At 35.9% G+C, this 18,361-nt stretch overlaps 1 protein-coding gene across 2 annotated transcripts; it reads left to right on the forward strand.

The window, feature by feature from the left end:
• The first annotated feature begins 597 nt into the window (after positions 1–597).
• On the forward strand, positions 598–2,529 carry Tktl2 (transketolase like 2). 2 transcript variants are annotated; one of them, XM_020179589.2, is made up of 2 exons: positions 640–828; positions 943–2,529. In XM_020179589.2, the coding sequence occupies exons 1-2, from the start codon at positions 655–657 to the stop codon at positions 2,479–2,481; spliced, it is 1,713 nt and encodes a 570-aa protein (XP_020035178.2). In that variant the 5' UTR covers positions 640–654; the 3' UTR covers positions 2,482–2,529. The 2 variants fall into 2 exon arrangements, with proteins under 2 accessions (XP_020035177.2, XP_020035178.2); XM_020179588.2 differs by having other exon boundaries at positions 598–2,529.
• Positions 2,530–18,361: the final 15,832 nt, after the last annotated feature.

An 18,361-nucleotide genomic window follows, 5' to 3' on the forward strand; every position in this document is an offset into this window, starting at 1 on the left:
AAAGCAAAGCAAATATCTCATTGGTTAGTGTTGCCATATTGGTTAGATTAAAAGTGACTTTGAATCTTTTCTGTTTACTGTTCTCACATAAAAGAATGAGCATATCTCAAATATATTTTTCATGCATTAAAGAAAACCACAATCTTAGCAGTAGTTTCTTATGACGCACAGATGTAAGAACGTGCCCTTTTTCTTTTCTTTTTTAAACATTTTTTATTAACATACATTAATAGTACAAGAGAGAGTTTCATTGTGATAATTCCATAGATACATACAGTGTACTTTGAACAAATTCACCTTAGCCCTTGCCCTTTTGAATTTATACCACAAAGAAGGGTATAATGAAATTTAATCATTTTGAATGATGTTGAATCTGCAAGTGGAAAGGTAAACATTAAAAATCTGATCAGTTGGATGGGGGGAGGAACTGCGCATGCGCAAACGCACCTACTGTGCACCCAACCGAGCACCTGGTGCTTAACTTGCAGTAGGTTTCTCCAGGAGGCGGAGCCCAGCGCGGTGGTCACGTGACGAAACTGCCACCCACTCTTCAGCGTTTGCGCTGCAACCGCCCAGAATGCAGCCATGGCCATGGCCATGGCCATGGCCAAGGACCCCAACCCTGACGCGGAGACCCTGCAAGTACTGCGGGACATGGCCAATCGCCTGCGAATCCACTCCATCAGGGCCACCTGTGCCTCCAGCTCTGGACACCCTACATCGTGCTGCAGTGCGGCGGAGATCATGGCTGTTCTCTTCTTCCACACGATGAGATATAAACAGACAGACCCCAAACACCCAGACAACGACCGATTCATTCTCTCCAAGGGCCATGCGGCGCCGATCCTCTATGCCGTCTGGGCAGAGGTGGGCGATATCTGTGAATCCGACTTGCTGAGCTTGAGGAAGATTCACTGTGACTTGGAGGGACATCCTACCCCTCGTCTGTCTTTTGTTGACGTGGCAACGGGATCCCTCGGGCAAGGATTAGGTGCTGCTTGTGGAATGGCTTATACTGGTAAATACTTCGACAAGGCCAGCTACCGGGTGTTCTGCCTCATGGGAGATGGCGAATCCTCAGAAGGCTCTGTGTGGGAGGCTTTGGCCTTTGCTTCCCACTACAGCTTGGACAATCTCGTGGCAGTCTTCGATGTGAACCGCTTGGGACAAAGTGGCACTGCACCCCTCGAGCACTGCACAGACATCTATCAGAAGCGCTGTGAAGCCTTTGGGTGGAACACTTACACAGTCGATGGCCATGATGTGGAGGCTTTGTGCCAAACGTTTTGGCAAGCAACTCAAGTGAAGAACAAACCTACTGCCATAATTGCCAAGACCTTCAAGGGTCGGGGTATTCCAAACATTGAGGATGCAGAAGATTGGCATGGAAAGCCAATGCCGAAAGACAGAGCAGATGCAATCGTCAAACTAATTGAGAGTCAGATACAAACAAACAGAAATCTCACCCCGAAGCCCCCTGTTGAAGACTCCCCTCAGATCAGCATCACTAATATAAAAATGACCTCTCCACCTGCTTACAAATTTGGTGACCAGATAGCTACTCGAAAAGCATATGGTGTGGCTCTGGCTAAACTGGGTCATGCTCACAAAAGAGTTATTGTTCTAGATTGTGACACAAAGAACTCTACCTTTTCTGAGATCTTCAAGAAAGAACACCCTGAGCGTTTCATAGAGTGTTTTATTGCTGAGCAAAACATGGTGAGTGTGGCACTGGGCTGTGCTGCACGTGGTCGAACCATTGCTTTTGCTAGTACTTTTGCTGCCTTTTTGATCCAAGCATTTGATCAGATCCGAATGGGAGCCATCTCTGAAACCAATATCAACCTTATTGGTTCCCACTGTGGGGTGTCTGTTGGTGAAGATGGACCCTCCCAGATGGCCCTGGAGGATCTAGCCATGTTCCGAAGCATTCCAAATTGCACTATTTTCTATCCAAGTGATGCTGTCTCAACAGAGCATGCTGTTTATCTGGCTGCCAACACCAAGGGAATGTGCTTCATTCGGACCAGCTGGCCAGAAACTACAGTTATTTATACCCCAGAAGAAAATTTTGAGATTGGACAGGCCAAGGTGGTCCGTCACAGTGTCAATGACAAGGTCACAGTTGTTGGAGCTGGAGTTACTCTACATGAAGCTTTAGTTGCTGCTGATGAGCTTTCCCAACAAGGCATCTCTATCCGTGTCATCGACCCATTTACTATCAAGCCTCTGGATGCTGCCACCATCATCTGCAATGCAAAAGCCACAGGTGGCCGGGTCATCACAGTGGAAGATCACTACAGAGAAGGTGGTATTGGAGAAGCCATATGTGCAGCTGTCTCGGGGGAGCCTGACATCCTTGTTCATCAGCTGGCAGTAACAGAAGTGCCCCGAAGTGGGAAGCCTAGTGAATTGCTGGATATGTTTGGAATCAGTGCCAGACACATCATAGCTGCTGTGAAGTATACTTTAATGAACTAAAATAACCCACTTCTTCTTAACAACTCAAGTCTGTTAGCTTTGGTCTTACAGCACTGGTGTCTTTATATTAAATTTACACTTGTTACAAAACCATTGTTTATACAGTTGTGCCTCTTTTTTTTTTTAGCAAAGCCATTTAACAATTTCCCTTCTAATTCAAAAATTGAAGCTAGTGAACTTTTTGTTAAATGAAGCTAGTGAACTTTTTTAAAAAACTATATGTACAAATGTCACTCATTTGTGTATCATTAAATTGGGTAATAAAATTTTAAGTTGCAGAACAGGAAATAAAACATCCACCTAATATACATTTTTCTGATAAGACTTTAATTAACTGGGTTGGGGATAATGTAGAAGAGGTAACTGTTGCTTAAACGTGTATCATTTCCTGTAAATTAAGATGTGAATTTAATTGTAGACTTCATTAGCCCAGATTTTGATGCAAGTTTGAGCTGTCATATAATGTGATCATCATCCTATGCCTGCAATTCTCCAAAAGTTAATGTTTGACTGCAGTTGCCTTGGCATTTCCTCCGTTCACCCCCTGCATGGTCTACATGCTGTGCAGTGAAAGTTTCTATGATGTACCATTCTGCTGGTGGTGACTGTTCTGTAAAGAAATGAAGGCACAACGAATTCTAATCTGCACACTCTGCACTTTTTTGTGAAAATTCAGAAATGTTTCATTTTTTTGGTGACCTAACCAGATTGTTAACTTGGTTTTATCAAATGTAGTAAAGCATTTAAAAACAAGCTGTTAGATTCTGTTGTATATATGTGATTTGATTTCTCCCTGATAAAATCATCGATAAGAAAGAAACTTGGTCTAAATCATAAGCAGAGAAAGGCAAGTCATCTGACAATAAAACTGGAAAAAGGCCAGGGCTGGAGATAAATCACTAGAAACCAATGGGTGGATTGAGAAAACATCCTGTAAGCAGATTCTTTACTTTTAGCTGTGAGAACATAAATGACATATTTGAGAAAAAAGTTTATCAGTCAGATAAATTTTAAAAGAACCCTAAGTTACAAACTAAATTAAAATTACTCTGAGTGTGTCTATGCAGGTAGTCATCTTCTTGTTTTTACTTCCCTTATTAGGTGTCCTCACTAAGCTCTTTGGAGGTGGGGTTGAGGTACAGCACAAGTGGTAGAGCCTAGCAACTGGAAGGTCCTGGGTTCAAATCTTAGCACAGCCAAAAACAGTCATTGAGGCATAGGCAATTTGTCTCAGCAACTGTTGTAGGTATGATAGACAGAAGAAAAACACATAGGGATATGAAAAACCAGAGCCTAGTCATTCTGCTACTGTTTCTCTGATCTGGTTTCCTCTTTTGTAAATGATCATGACAATTCCTCTGCTTTTCATAAGATTCAAAAATTATTTTGAAAAAGTGATGCAGGAGCATTGTAGGATTTTAGGAAATGAAAATATGCAAAGAACAAATTCACCTCACATCTCACCCCCTCCTCAACCATGTTGCTAGTATCTGATCTGTTTTTGTGGCTCTTCCAATAGAGTCATTCAATTCTAGTAACATCAGTCAAATATCACATCTATTCTTTAGTGGGGTACTAATAAGAGATACATCGTTATATACAACACTGATGCAGACATAGTAATCTAGGTAAAATATTAACACAAAAATAGTTATCATAACTTGGTGGTATGTACTGGGGAACGTTTTCAATTTTTATTACATATTACATTAATGTGGGGTTACAAAATGGTTTGTTTTCACCTTTAGTAGTGACCATAGATTAGATTTTTAAAAAATACCTTGTGGGCGCTGGTGGCTCACAACTGTAATCCTAGTTACTCAGGAGGCAGATATCAGGAGGATTGCAGTTCAAAGCCAGCCCAGGCAAATAGTTCATGAGACGCTACCTCGAAAACACTCATCACAGGTTAGCCTGGTCCAAAAGACCAAAAATTGTTTGTTCTCTCTCATATGTGGACATTAGATCAAGGGCAAAGACAACAAGGGGATTGGACTTTGATCACACGATAAAGAGAGAGCACACAAAGGAGGTATAAGGATAGGCAAGACACCCAAAAGACTAGATAACATTTGTTGCCCTCAATGCAGAGAAACTAATGCAGAGATTTAAAGCAACTGAGGCCAATAGGAGAAGGGAACCAGGAACTAGAGAAAAGGTTAGTTCAAGAAGAATTAACTTAGAAGGTAACACACACGCACAGGAAATTAATGTGAGTCAACTCCCTGTATAGCTATCCTTATCTCAACCAGCAAAAACCCTTCCTTGGTCCTTCCTATTATTGCTTATACTCTCTCTACAACAAAATTAGAGATAAGGGCAAAATAGTTTCTGTCTAGTAGCGAGGGGGTAGGGGAGGAGAGGGAAGGAGTGGGGAGGTAAAGGATGGGGTTGGGGGGGAAGGGGGGAGAAATGACCAAACATTGTATGCACATACAAATAAAATAAAAAATAAGAAAATTAAAAAAAAAGAAAATACTCATCACAAAAAGGGCTGGCAGAGTGGCTCAAGATGAAGGCCCTGATTTCAAGCCCCAGTAACACGAAAAAAAAAATATATACATATATACATATATACAAGCTAAGAACAGTTTTGCATTTTTAAATAGTTGAAAATATTGAAGTGTACTATTTCATGACACATGAACGTTATGTGAAATTTGAATGTCAGTGTCCACAAATACATTTTTATTAAATATAGCCATGTTCATTCAGTCTGCAACTGCTTTGGAGCTACAATGAAAAAGGAGTAGTAATTTGAGACACTGTGTAGACTATAAAGTCTAAAATATTCATTATCTGGGTTTTTCAATAAAAGTTTGCAAAACCTAACCAGGAAATGCCTGAGGTCATCAGAGCAATTCTCTAGAGGTTTCCCAGGAAGAAGGAAGCCACCATGATCTTGATTTTGGACTTCTGTCCTCCAGAACTTTGAAAATAAATTTCTATTTTAAAAAAAAAGGTTTACAAAACCCAAGATAGAGCACTGGAGAGAGATGAGAGTGGCAGTCTAAGCTCTTGGAGGAGATATGAGGACCTCTCCAGGTCCAGACCAAAAGAACCCCTATGTATTTGACTATAAAGTGCTAATATGATTGGGGGTTGAATGATTGCAGAGAAACTCTGTGTGATACTTGATAGATGGGACCATCAGCTCAAAGAGAAGCTACTTGCTTCACATTTCTTAGGTTGGGTCAGTTGGCCCTCAGCCTTGTTGAGTTTATAAAATAAATCAGCAATGATGCTCAACAAAAAAGGGGACAGTAGTCTATTTGGAGACACTGAAGAAAGGAGTGAGAGAAAAGACTGCCCTTCAACTCTTACAGGAGCAACCAGGGAGACAGGGAGAATGCTGGTGCTGCAGCTTTAAGGAGTGTATGGCTAACTTTAATACAATGAAGCTGTTTTAATGACTGAAAGTGTTACAAAATTTGAGACAATATTAAATATGCTTTATATGTAATTACGAAAGGATAGAGGAGGTTTCAACATAATGCAAATGACAGTACTTAGTAGAAAAATAAAATAGTGTCTGATTATGCGTGCAAGAGTTGAGTCACCACAATCAACCTAGTTATACTGAGAAAAAAGAAACAATTTTCTATAAAATATTTTTATCTTATGAATTCAATATTTATAATGGTGAACTATTTTTGTAACAAGCACATGGAACAAAAATGATTTACAATGACATTAAAACAAAACTATGTTGTCTCTTTTTTTAAAGCTTCCATGTGGGTAAGCTTACTGTGGCTGTGAATAGAAAATCTGACAGATCTTATAACTTTTGCATTCACCCATAGGTATTTGACAGTCCTATAGTCACTTTAAATCACAAACATCCAACCTAGATTCAATGATTAAAATGTGTTCAGCTTAATCTATTAAACAATTTCTGTCTTCATTAAAATTAAGACTTGTTTAACATCACCAAAGTAAAGGTCTGTGGTGTCAGCTGTTTTGTTATCTTTACTTTCTTATCTCTTTTTGCTGCTCCAAGACCCTTCTCTGGTCTTTAGATCAGAAAAAAATGGGAGTGGGGAAGAGTGGCTTAGAAACTGTAACTTCCAGTTTGGAAGGTAGCTAAGGCTGATGGGTCTTGGTGTTGCTACCTTTATTTCACATGTGCAAGTATTTCTGAAATTCAGAAAACCTCACTATTAGAATGAATGCAAGTTGTTAGACACAAACTTGACACATGCACAATTTGCAAGAAGGCAGAAAGGCAGACATGCAATGTGCTATTGTAAGTTCAGGGAAATCAGGCACTTTGACACACACCTTGGATATATATTTGCATGGGTAGAATTTATGAAGTTCAAAATATGAAAAAGCTAGTATAGCAGTATAGCATTGGTATCTATCACTAAAAGTGGATGTTGATCTAATTACAATATCTTCTAACTGTAAAGAACCAAGAAGACTATACTACAATGTATGCCCCCCAATCAGCACCGGGGTCAGTAATATTCTGAAGGGAGGAACAGCCAATCATCTAGTTGGACCAAGATTACTCCATGAGCACACAAAATCACATAAAGCTGTACATCGCAACTGCTATTCCTCTAGAATACACTCTGGATTTTTATAGATTCTATCTAATGCTTTCAAAGGGAGAGTGATAAGCATAAAATTTCTATTGAAACCCCTATCATGAACAAATATATTTCACCATACAAAACTTATTTAAACAATATTATGTTGATCAACAAAGCCTCCGTAGTGTGGTTTTCAGATTAGTAGACTTCAAAAGTGAACTCAGTATGCCATGCATTTGGGGGAAAATGGCTTGTACACATACATACACATATACACATACATTTGTGTGTGTGTGTGTGTGTGTGTGTGTGTGTATCGTGCCACTTGTTATGGTTACTCCTCACTGTCAACTTGATTGGATTAAGAAGTGCCTAGGAGATTAATAAAGTGTCTCTCTGGATTATCTATGAGAGTGTTTCCAGAGAGCCCTGATGGAATAAAAGTGGAAAGAGTAGAAAGAAGAGAAAGCCATCTAGTGAAAGCACATCTTCTCCTCTCTCTCTCTCTCTCTCTCTCTCTCTCTCTCTCTCTCTTTCAACAGGGTCTTGCTGTATAACCTAGGCTGAACTTGTGATCCTTCTATCTCAGCCTCCTGGTACTGTGATCACAGTTGAGTGTGTGACCACATATGGGTCTCTTTTAGTTCTTGACAAAATTGCACAGCACATTTTTTAAAATACCATCTTTTCCTTATTGCATCACAGTGCTGTCTTTCTCATAAGTCGGGTGACTGTACACATGTAGATATGTCTTATTGATTTATTTGTCTATTCTTGTACAAGCCCATGCTATATGTCTTAATTATCATGTTTTAATATCCAGTAGATATTTTGTTCCTTTTCAAGATTTCCATTTTAGTCCTTTAATTATTACATAAATCTCAGGAATAGACACCTTCCATAAAAAATCAGTTGCATCAGTTTACATCAGGATTATATTCCCTTTTAATGTCTCACTTAAAGACATCATGTGATTAAAAGTCATTTTGGAAGTTACACCAGAGAGCTCTTGTTAAAGTGATTCTAGCAAGTTAAGTTCACAGTCTTCAAACTGGGGTAGGTGTGCCTTGTGGGGACCTGAAGACTTTCTATGTGGCAGAAATGAAAGATTTTTAAGTGAATCTGCTTCTAGATTCTCAGACCCATGTTTCAGTTCCTAAAATTGATCTGCCTGGGAGTATCACTGTGGTCCTTTGAAATATCCTGTTTCATAACTGTCCCTCTTCTACTTTTCAAAACAAAGGCAAACTCCTCACCCATCTGTAATATTACTGTTAACTTCTAGTTATGAAATCATTGCAGTGTCAAGCAAAGGAACATTCCAAAACATTGGTTCTGGCAAAAGCTAGCAGTAAATCATTGTGTCTCCTTGTCTTATTTATAATTTTGTTAGCAGTAAAGCCTCCCATTTGGAACCTCCCATTTACATGACTGTGCTCTGAATTCAAGCTATATTGGAGGTCAAGTGCTAGCTATGATGGCCTTTTTTGTCTAACCAATTCTTTCTTCCCATCCCTGAACTACTGTCCAATCACTGTTGTTGACAATCTCAGGACAAGAAAGCTAAGAGCAAGAGAAAGAAATACTAAACACAATAGTGCCTAATCCACCTGGCCTGCAAGTTCTGACAAGTCTCCATGCTTTATCTGTGAATTTTAGAAATGGATATTCAGGATTTACGGAAAGAATCTTCAGTCTTCTCAGTAAGAAAGAAGGTGGTAAAGACTTTAATTCACTTGTGCCTATAGTATGGAATTATACTTTCATGTTATTAAGGTAGTGGAAGTTAAAGTTCCCTGTTTATTTCTGACAAATCAATGAATTATTCCTGCCCTCCACTCCAGATTCACTGGAGATGTGTTTTGTTGACATGTGTCATGATTCCTGGATAATGCACAACCATAGGGTTTCATTTGTGTATGAGACTCCCATTTATTATACTGATAGACCATTTCTCTGTCTATTTATTACTGACATTCCTGGTTGTTTCTGATGGTATGTATACATTCCTACCATGTGTTTACTGGATTTAGACTGATTTTACTTTAGTATATTGTAGAGGTTACTATATAATTAGAACATTTAAGAGCCAGCCACTAGTATACCTGCTGTAAATCTTACATTTACTTTGGGTTCAATATCTTATTTTTGAGGATAATTTCTACAAATTGGATAAAAGCTGCTCTCTTATTATCAGAAATCTTAAGAGCAAGTGCAGGTCAACCTGTACTCTTTTTACAATCTAGGTTAGTCTAGGGCATCATGCCCTGACCTTTAGAAAATTTGTTTCTTTTCATCTGAATTAATTTATCCCACTCAGATTTGATATGTATGTACTTCTTATTCCACTGGATACATTAAGATGGGATATAATAAATGTATCATTAAAAGCAAATTAATAACATGGCATAAGCTACATAGTAAAATAACTATTAAAATATCTCTAACACTAGCAACACACACACACACATATATATCCTTAAAGTTTCTGTATGTGAGGAAAAAAATTAAAGATGACTGGTTTAGTTAATTGGGATCCATTTGTACCAGGAAACTATGACAACTGCTGGCCTGAGGATGAATCCAGCCCACAGAAGTTACCAGCTTCAACCCAAGGTTTTTTTTCTTTAACATAGAATTTGAATTGAAAACCTGTATGCAATTGCATTCTCTGTTTCTTTCACACCCTCCTTACTGTCTTAAGTCTGTTTCACAAGCTATTTGAAGGCATTTTAATTAGCTACTCAAGTATCAGTTTGTGAGGATCACACACCAACAAGGAACAAATATCTTGTTAAATAATTAAGATACAAGTTCAATTTGTTAGAAAGTATAAAATTTAGCAGGGCCTTGTGTGGCACACCTTTAATCTTAGCACTTGGGTGTCTGAGGAAGGAGAATTCTGAGTTTGAGGTTAGCCTAAGCTACATAGTGAGACCTTGTCTCAAATAACAAAACAAAAAACAACAAAAAACAAAGAAAGAGGGGCTCAATTGCTAAACTACTTGGCTAGCAAGTGCCAGACCCTGAGTTCAACACCAGTACCATTAAAAACAAAAAAGTATAAAATTTTGCAGAACCATATAAAACAAGAGTAGGGTTGATGTTTTGATATCAACATACATACATACATACAGCATGCTATGTTCTATGATTGAAAGGTTCAGACTCATAAAAATATTGGCCGTTCACAAAAATTGAGTGAGTTAGAATACCAAAAGTTTCTCTGGAAAGTTAGAGTGAAGACAAAGGAAATTGATTTTAAAGTTTATGTAACAGGATAAATGTGTAAACATTGATTCCCTCCCTCCCTTCCTTACATCCTTCCCTTCCTCCCGCCTTCCCTCCTCCTTCCTTCCTTCCCTCTTTCCTTCCTTCCTTCCTTCTTTCTTTCTTTCTTTCATTTTCATTATATAGGGTATTGCTATGTTGCCTGAGCTGGTTTTGAATTTGAGTACTCAAGTGATCCTCCTGCCTGACTTGCCAAGAAATTTCGACAAATAAAAATGAAAGAGGACTGACCACCTAATCTGAGGACCTCAATGTAAAACAAAAACACAGAACCTTGTGAAAGGATTAAACTAAGTGTACATCTCTGTCCACCTGCAAAGCTGCATGTGGATGAAGCCGATCATGGATGTGCCCATGTGGTGATACCTACACATGCATTAATGAACATAGAGTTTTCTGTACTTTCTACAAGCATAGTTCAGTATCAAATCACATAAGAAGTTGACACCCACCAGGACAAAGAACAGCTGTTTCGTGTCTGAACTAGTGAGTTTCTTTGTTTCTGTGTTCTGTGTCTTTTGATCTAAAATTACACAACTAAAGCTATAATCTCTCCATGAGTATTTATGTCTCATGTCCTTACTTCTCATAGTATAAGTGTGAAATATTGTGTCTAAGTAGGTATTTGTAAATCACATTACAAGTTATTTAATTAAAGGAATTTTATTGATGTGCTTATAAAGACAGATTGGTGTGTATATAAATCAAATATTTCTAATGTTTCAGGAAAATAAAAACATTAAACATAATTTAAAATAAGCTAACCAACAAAATGTTTGCCATTAGGAAAAATTAAATCTTTAATTGAATTATTATTCTTTCAAACATTGTTTTAAGACTAATATACTCTGATATATTAGCTTAAAGATAATTTCCAAAATGTTTAGGTAACTTAAAACCTTAGACTGATCTGAAATTGACTTAACTAATAGATAATCATTAGAAATATAGATAGTTTTTAAATAAGATAACATTGTTTACAAAGCATAATAAAAAGCAAAGTGTTGAAAGTAAATTTTATTGGGTTTGATTCCTTGTGTTTTTCCCATTAAAATTCAAAAACTATCTTTGATATGCAAAAAGACACAGAATGTAACATGACAAATCCTAGACACATTTAATCAGATTGCTAAACAGCAAAATAGAGTAGTCTGGAATTGAAAGTATATCAGTTCTCTTATATCCCTAACTTAAGATAAGGACTTTTAAAAATTACATGAAAAGTATCTCTGTGGTTTCTATCACACATCATGTTTGAAATTGTGATTTCTCAAAGCTCAAGTTTTGAAAAACTAAGTTTGACCATCAAGTATTTAATATAAAAATATATTATTTCCCTCCATCACTATAAGAAACTAGGTATCAGTGGGAGGCGCGAGGATATAAGGAAAGGGTGTAGGAGGGTGAATATGGTAGAAATGCTATGTACTCATGTATAAAAATGGAAAAATGAGACACACTGAAACTATTCCAGGAATGGGGAGAGGGGGGATAAAGAAGAATGATGGAGGGAGAATTTAACTATAATATATTGTAAGAACTTTTGTAAATGTCACAATGTACCCCCAGTACAACAAAAATAAAAATAAATTTAAAAAAAGAAAGTAAATTTTATTCACCTTAATTTATTATACCTAGACTGAAAACATGTATCGAATGTGTTAAAATCTAAGCAAAGTTTGCTCAGTTTTGATAGTCTTGCTTCATTGGCTTACAAATTGCTGAAGTTTGAGTCTATAATGCCTCCCAAAGGCCTACATGTGAAGTCTTGGTCCATCGTTTGCCACTTGGAAAATGGTGGAAAGTTTTAAGAAGTGGGGCCTACTGGGAGGTTTTAGGTCATTGGGGTGTGCCCTTGAAGGGGACTGTGAGACAATTGTTCTTCTCTCTCTTTGCATTCTGGTTGCAGTGAACTGAGCAGCTTTCTTCACCATGTACTGACTGCTATGATATGCTGCCTCATCACAGTCCCAAAGAAAATGGTTTGTCCAATCATAGACAGCCTTCAAAATTCTGAGACAAAATACACTTTTCTTCTTCACAAAGTGATTGCCTCAACTAGTTTGTTACAATAATAAGAAACTAGCACAAATTAATACTTTTGCCTACAATATAAAAATGTTCTCCCTTGTAAAAGACCTAATGTCGTTTGCACTTGTGGAGTCTATGTTTAAAAAATACTTAACACTTTGATCAAATAGGTAAACAACTATTACTCGTCAGACCCCATCTTAACTAAGTATCCAAATTTTCTGTTCTGACATTTTATTTTTGCCTTTCCCAAATATACAAAAAATGAATAAAACTCTTAGGATAACTTTTATACTGAAAAATACTTTGAGATACCCAGAGAGACCTGAGAAATATATTTTTTCATCTTATAAAAAGAAATGCTAGAAATTATTCAGTTTATTTGATATGTCACTAGTTCAGAGTTGCATAGGAACACTTGTGCAATCAGAAGAGATACTCAGCCTAGTCTAAATTTGTATAGGTAAAATGCTATTAATTTCAATATTTAAGAAATTGCATGCTTTGTGGAAATTTATATAAAGATTTGCTCTCACTGTCTGAGTGTTTAACCTCAGGAAAAACACTTTGAAATATTTTTATCTTCATGTATTTGCAATTTGCTGACTAGGTTAAGCCAAATAACATTAGGGAGAAACAATATATTATTGTCACTTATGATTTCAGTAAGTATTTTAAATAGTGATTGGCCAAAATAATACTTCATTAATTAAAATCCAGCATCTTCTTGCCAGTAATGTTTAGTTGGGGATGTACATCAGACTTATTCTTGGAGTCTTATTTTTTGAAATTATTTGTAGGAAAAAAGATATCTTGGCTTTACTCTGAATTAACTGCACCTTTTTTGTTTTTGAGTTATACTGTTGAGCTACAAAATTAGGTATCAGAGTTACCATATCATATATCTTGAGCTGTTTCTTAACAAATTATGTTCATACATTTTCATGAAGTGAGTATAATCTTTACTGGCTTCTTTGCAAATAAGCTTATTCTTTTCCCTTAGGGACATTTCACCTAAATTTTATTTTGGAGGAGTGTTATTGCCTTAATTTTGTATGTCACAGAAACAATCAATTTTTTTGTGATTTGAATTATTTTTATTTTATGTCTTTACTAGTTATCCATTGAGAGTCTATGATGCACTGTAATAATTTGCTGATGAATTATAGAGTTTAAAAATCCAGAACCAGAATGTCACCTATGTTTATGATATCGGTAATCATCATTTTTGATTCCTTCTGTCTCTGTACTTAATTCTTAAATCTTATTTCTTCCCTCATAGAAAATGAAATGTGCTTGTTGCTACTGGCTTCCATCTAACTTTAAAACTCCTAGTTAGGTTAGCCACATCCAGTGTTTCTAAGACTACTTCTCAGCCTTCAGTGTACTCAGTGGAAGATGGAACACTGCTTCATCCTGAAAGCCTTCTCCTGAAAGCTTTCCTTTCACTATTGTCTCTCTTTGATCTTAAGTGCACTTTCCAAGACTGACATCATTTTCCATTTTTAAAGAATGACTTGAATCAGATTGGATGATAGCGCTTTTCCAACCATTTAGAACTACTGCTTCATCTGGACTTGGCTACTTCAAGCTTTGCTAGATATTGTGAAACCAAAACAGGAAATATTTCACTTAGCAATTAATCATCAGATTTGGGGTTGCCTTTATCCCCAAGAGAGTAATTTAAAAATACATTTCTGAGAAATATTGATGCGTATTCTTCAGAATTTAGCTAAATCATACACGATTGCTATGCCTTTCATTTTCATGTTCTCAAAGTGTTTTTGCTTTATTATGCCCTTTTTATCACCATATTTGCTTCTCTACTTCAGAGTTTCTCAGTATCTTCATTGATTTCTTTGTTCTATGGTCATCTAGAAAATATATGTTATGTACAAGATGCCCTGTTAGACTTCAGAGATACAAAAGTTAAGAAAAAAAAATTTGTGCACTGTTCAAGGCCTCCATTTAGTTAGAACTGTATATCCATAGTAATAGCTACAAAGCACATAATACAGATTAGAATATATGAAATTACCATTTTTGTAGATCAAAACTGGCCAATTATTAGCAGTTTCATTTGACTTACCCTGATACTGTAATATATGGATATAATATTTTGGAAGTGTTAAGGTATTATGAAAAAAGGCAGGGATTAGCTGTTTGTTAAGTCAGTGAAGAGACAGGGAAAGGGAATAGTGGTTTTCGGATGAAGAAAAGACTGCATTCTATACAAAGGGAAAATTCTTAGATTTGAATGTATCAAGCAATGACCTATTATGGGAAGGATAAGAAATATGTTGTTGAGAACTCTTAAGTAGCTAAACTGTCTGGGTTCAAATTTCACCACTTACTAATTATAAGATTACTAAGGCTAAAATGAGGACTGTATTAAGACTTTTCAGGTGTAAGACTATAAGGCTATGAACTCTGTCCTGCTATTGCTTCATTTGTAAAATGAAAACAATGATACAATCAACTTCCTATCGTTGTCGGTGGATCGAATATGTTAGCCGTATAAAGCTCTCAGAGCAGCATGTTCCAAAAGGGAAGCACTCTCTAAGGATCCATTGAGATTATCATTGTGAGACAAAGTCTAAAGAGCACTCATCTTTTTAACTTGTATTCAGAGAGGAGAACTGTCCATCTCTTTTTCAGAAGCTCTCCCTGCAAGATCAGTCTAATTCTGATCCTGGTTTACCCTCTATAAATTTACTTCATTCGTGTTTCCTCTTCCCAGTGCATTCACTCTTCTTGATGGTATCAAAATCCTCTTGCTTACTGAGAAGGCCTTAGAGAGAGTTCAGCTGGAGATGAGCTGACAGAGTTTCCCAATGTGAATATGTTGCAGTTGCCACAGGCCCACCCACAATGTAAAATCTGCAAGAACTCTGGACTAATTTGTAGAATATTCTGTGGTTCCAACATTTTACTTACCGTTTGGTATCATCATGTCATCTTGGAATTCAACAACATTAAAGTTGACTTTCTATCATTATTATAGATTCAATATTTTAAAGTTTATTTTAGATTTTAAAATGAGAAAGAATATATGTACTTATTTTAATAAGAAAAATAATATAGACTTTGATTAGTAAAAATTAATCTCATTCTTCTCAACCCATCCCTCAACTCCCTCTCTGCAGTAACCACTTTTAACAGCTTCTGGTATATTCTTTCATACCTTTCAGTCCCTTTTCCCAAGATATTCTTAGTTGGATATATAACATGCATACATTTTTTAATATGGTTTTGTTTTCACTAAAATTGAACCATTTTTCTACCCATTACACTGAAATTTTCTGTCTTCACTGATAGTATACACTAAAAACATCTCTTCAGGTCAGTGGATATAGATAAAACTTGCTTTTTGAAGCTTGAAGACATTAAAAGATGTAGTATAATTTATTCATTATTCCCTACTTGGTGGACATTCAAGTGCTTCCCGCTACAAAAGGCAGCTTTATATTTGCATTTTTATGCCAAAGTGATTGGTATTTCTATAATGAGATTAGAATAAATTGAGCTGCTTAGTCCAAGATTCTTTGTCTTTTAGTATTGACACTTATGACAGACTGCCCTCCAAATGCTTTACCAACAGCCTCTCTTCCTGCTTGCTTTTCTGAAACACTATCAGAGGGACATATTTCAATCTTTTAACATTTGCCCATCTGATGAGTTAAAAGACATCTCATTATGGTTTTATTTTATATCTCTCTTACTACCAGAGACATTAAATACACTGCATTTTTCAGTGTTAGAATTGCATCTTCTGTGAATTATCTATTAAATGATTTTTGTGAATCCTTTGCCTCTTATTTTCTAGTTATTTGTCTTTTATTGTTAATTGGTAAGCTTTTGCATATTTAAAATATTAAAACATAATTAAAAGACAAACAACAAAATTGAGAAATGTTTATAGTTCATATGAAGGTGAAAGCATTAGCTGCTCTGGGCATACAGAAATGATGAATGTCGCTGAATGCTATAAAGTAATTGAATATATGTGTTTGTCCTCTATGGCTCTTAGTTGTACTACCTTGCTTAAGAAAGTCTTCCTGGCCACGTGTGGTGGTACACATCTGTAATCCTAGCACTGAGGAAGCAGAGTCAGGAAGACCGTGAATACAAGGTCAGCCTGAGCTACAAGGCTCAAAACAAAACAAACAAAAAGAATAGGTGCCACTTAAAAAGGAGATTTACCTTTACCCACATTTTTGCCAAATCTAAGGCTGTACAAATATTCTCTAGATTATTTCCAATAATTTTGTATTTTTATTTTTATACCAGCACTTAATTTAGACATTTTAAAGCATTGTTTAAAGTGAGAGTTGAATTCTTTCAGAGATTATGCCAAAAGTATCTACTCTTGATATTTTTAAAGATTTTTATTAGTATAGATTAACATTTCCTAAGAGAGATATCTGTTAAAACTGGGCTAAAGCCAGACACAGAAATTAAAGACTGGGTTTTCTTTAATACAAAATACCTTCCTGTAGTTGCTAAATTTAGAGTTTATTTTTTGCTATAATCTTGGGAACTAGATTTATTTAAAAACATTTTGTACTATTTTATTCATATATGGGATAATGATTAGAAAACCAGTATCTGAAATCACATAGACCAAAGTCCATATATGCTGTCTAGCTTGGGACAAGGTATTTGACTTTTACAGTTATTAGTTTTCCTCATCTTTTCAGAGACCTTAGTGAGATCTATAACATTAGATTATTGTAAATTAAATATAATAAAGCATTTAAAATTGTAGCATAGTGCCTTATAAACGTTCAGCAGTTATTATTATTAAAATCTACTATATAGATTTTATGTATTTTCCTTATTATCTGAGGTGGGTTTATATGCCTAATTTAAATCCACAGTAGAGAAATTTCAGATTATTACAGATGATACATAATGAACCAAAGACTATTATTACGTTTAAATAATAAAATTCAATCTAATTTTTAAATTTTACTCTCATGATGACATTATGATTGCGTATTGATCATATTCTTAGTTCTGAAAGTTGCAGATTTTGGATTAATGTCAATTGATTTATTAATTTGCTATGCTGACTGTCACATGGTAAACTTCATTTTGAAAATGTCTGTGATAGATAATAGATGCAGACATCACATGATTTAAGTAAATACTCTATGATTTTTTCCTTAAATTTCTGAGTATCTCTTTTATCACTTTTCTATCTGCAGACATTCTCAGACTTTTATAGAAATGTAATTTTCTAAATCCAGCAATTTCACTTGACCAATGACAAGAGTAGCTTGGTTGTACTTTGATTTTTCTGTCTGAAATAAAAAAGGAAACACATATCACTGTACTCTTCTTGCTCACCCTCCATCTTAACCACTTTAGGGAAGGATTTTCATTTTTTGTGGTACTGCTGGTCCCTTTGTAGTTTAACTATCAAGTACATTCATTAGAATGTTTGATTTTTCTCCAGAAGTGAAGTGTCAACTTAAAACTGATATAGCATATGATAGTTTATCTCATGTCTTTTTAAAAGTAGTTTTTGAAAAAAATTAATTTATAAAATAAAAAATAGAATAAAATAAACATCCCTTCCTTCCAAATCTTGAGTCAAAAAATAATAATATAGAACACAATTAGGTGCAGAAACAGGTACTTCATTGTTGAGATCAATATGTTGAAAGCACTTTATCACCTTCTCTTCCAGAAACAACTACATTTCTCAGGGATTTTTTTTTCATCCTCTAGAATCTCTGTATTTTACCTAAACATGTAAAAAATTAATTTTCCTCCTTTCCTGAGCCAATCAACATGTCATCAGGATACTAAGATGTCTTGTGGTGTGTTGAGATCATCTACTTTCCTGTTGACTAAACAAGAGTCAAGTTGACATCATTCTGAAATAAAAAGCTAAAGTGTTCTGTTGTCCTTTCAGAAATTATGTCTGGGGCTGGTGGAGTGGCTCAAGTGGCAGAGCACCCACCTAGTAAGTGTGAGGCCCTGAGTTCAACCTCCAGTACCACCAAAAAAAG

Source organism: Castor canadensis, chromosome 14 (assembly GCF_047511655.1).
Source record: "Castor canadensis chromosome 14, mCasCan1.hap1v2, whole genome shotgun sequence".
NCBI classification, from domain to species: Eukaryota; Metazoa; Chordata; class Mammalia; order Rodentia; family Castoridae; genus Castor; species Castor canadensis.

Bases quoted from the DNA above. Each gene is read 5' to 3' on its own strand.
- Tktl2 (XM_020179588.2), top strand. From the start codon at position 598: ATGGCCATGGCCAAGGACCCCAACCCTGACGCGGAGACCCTGCAAGTA.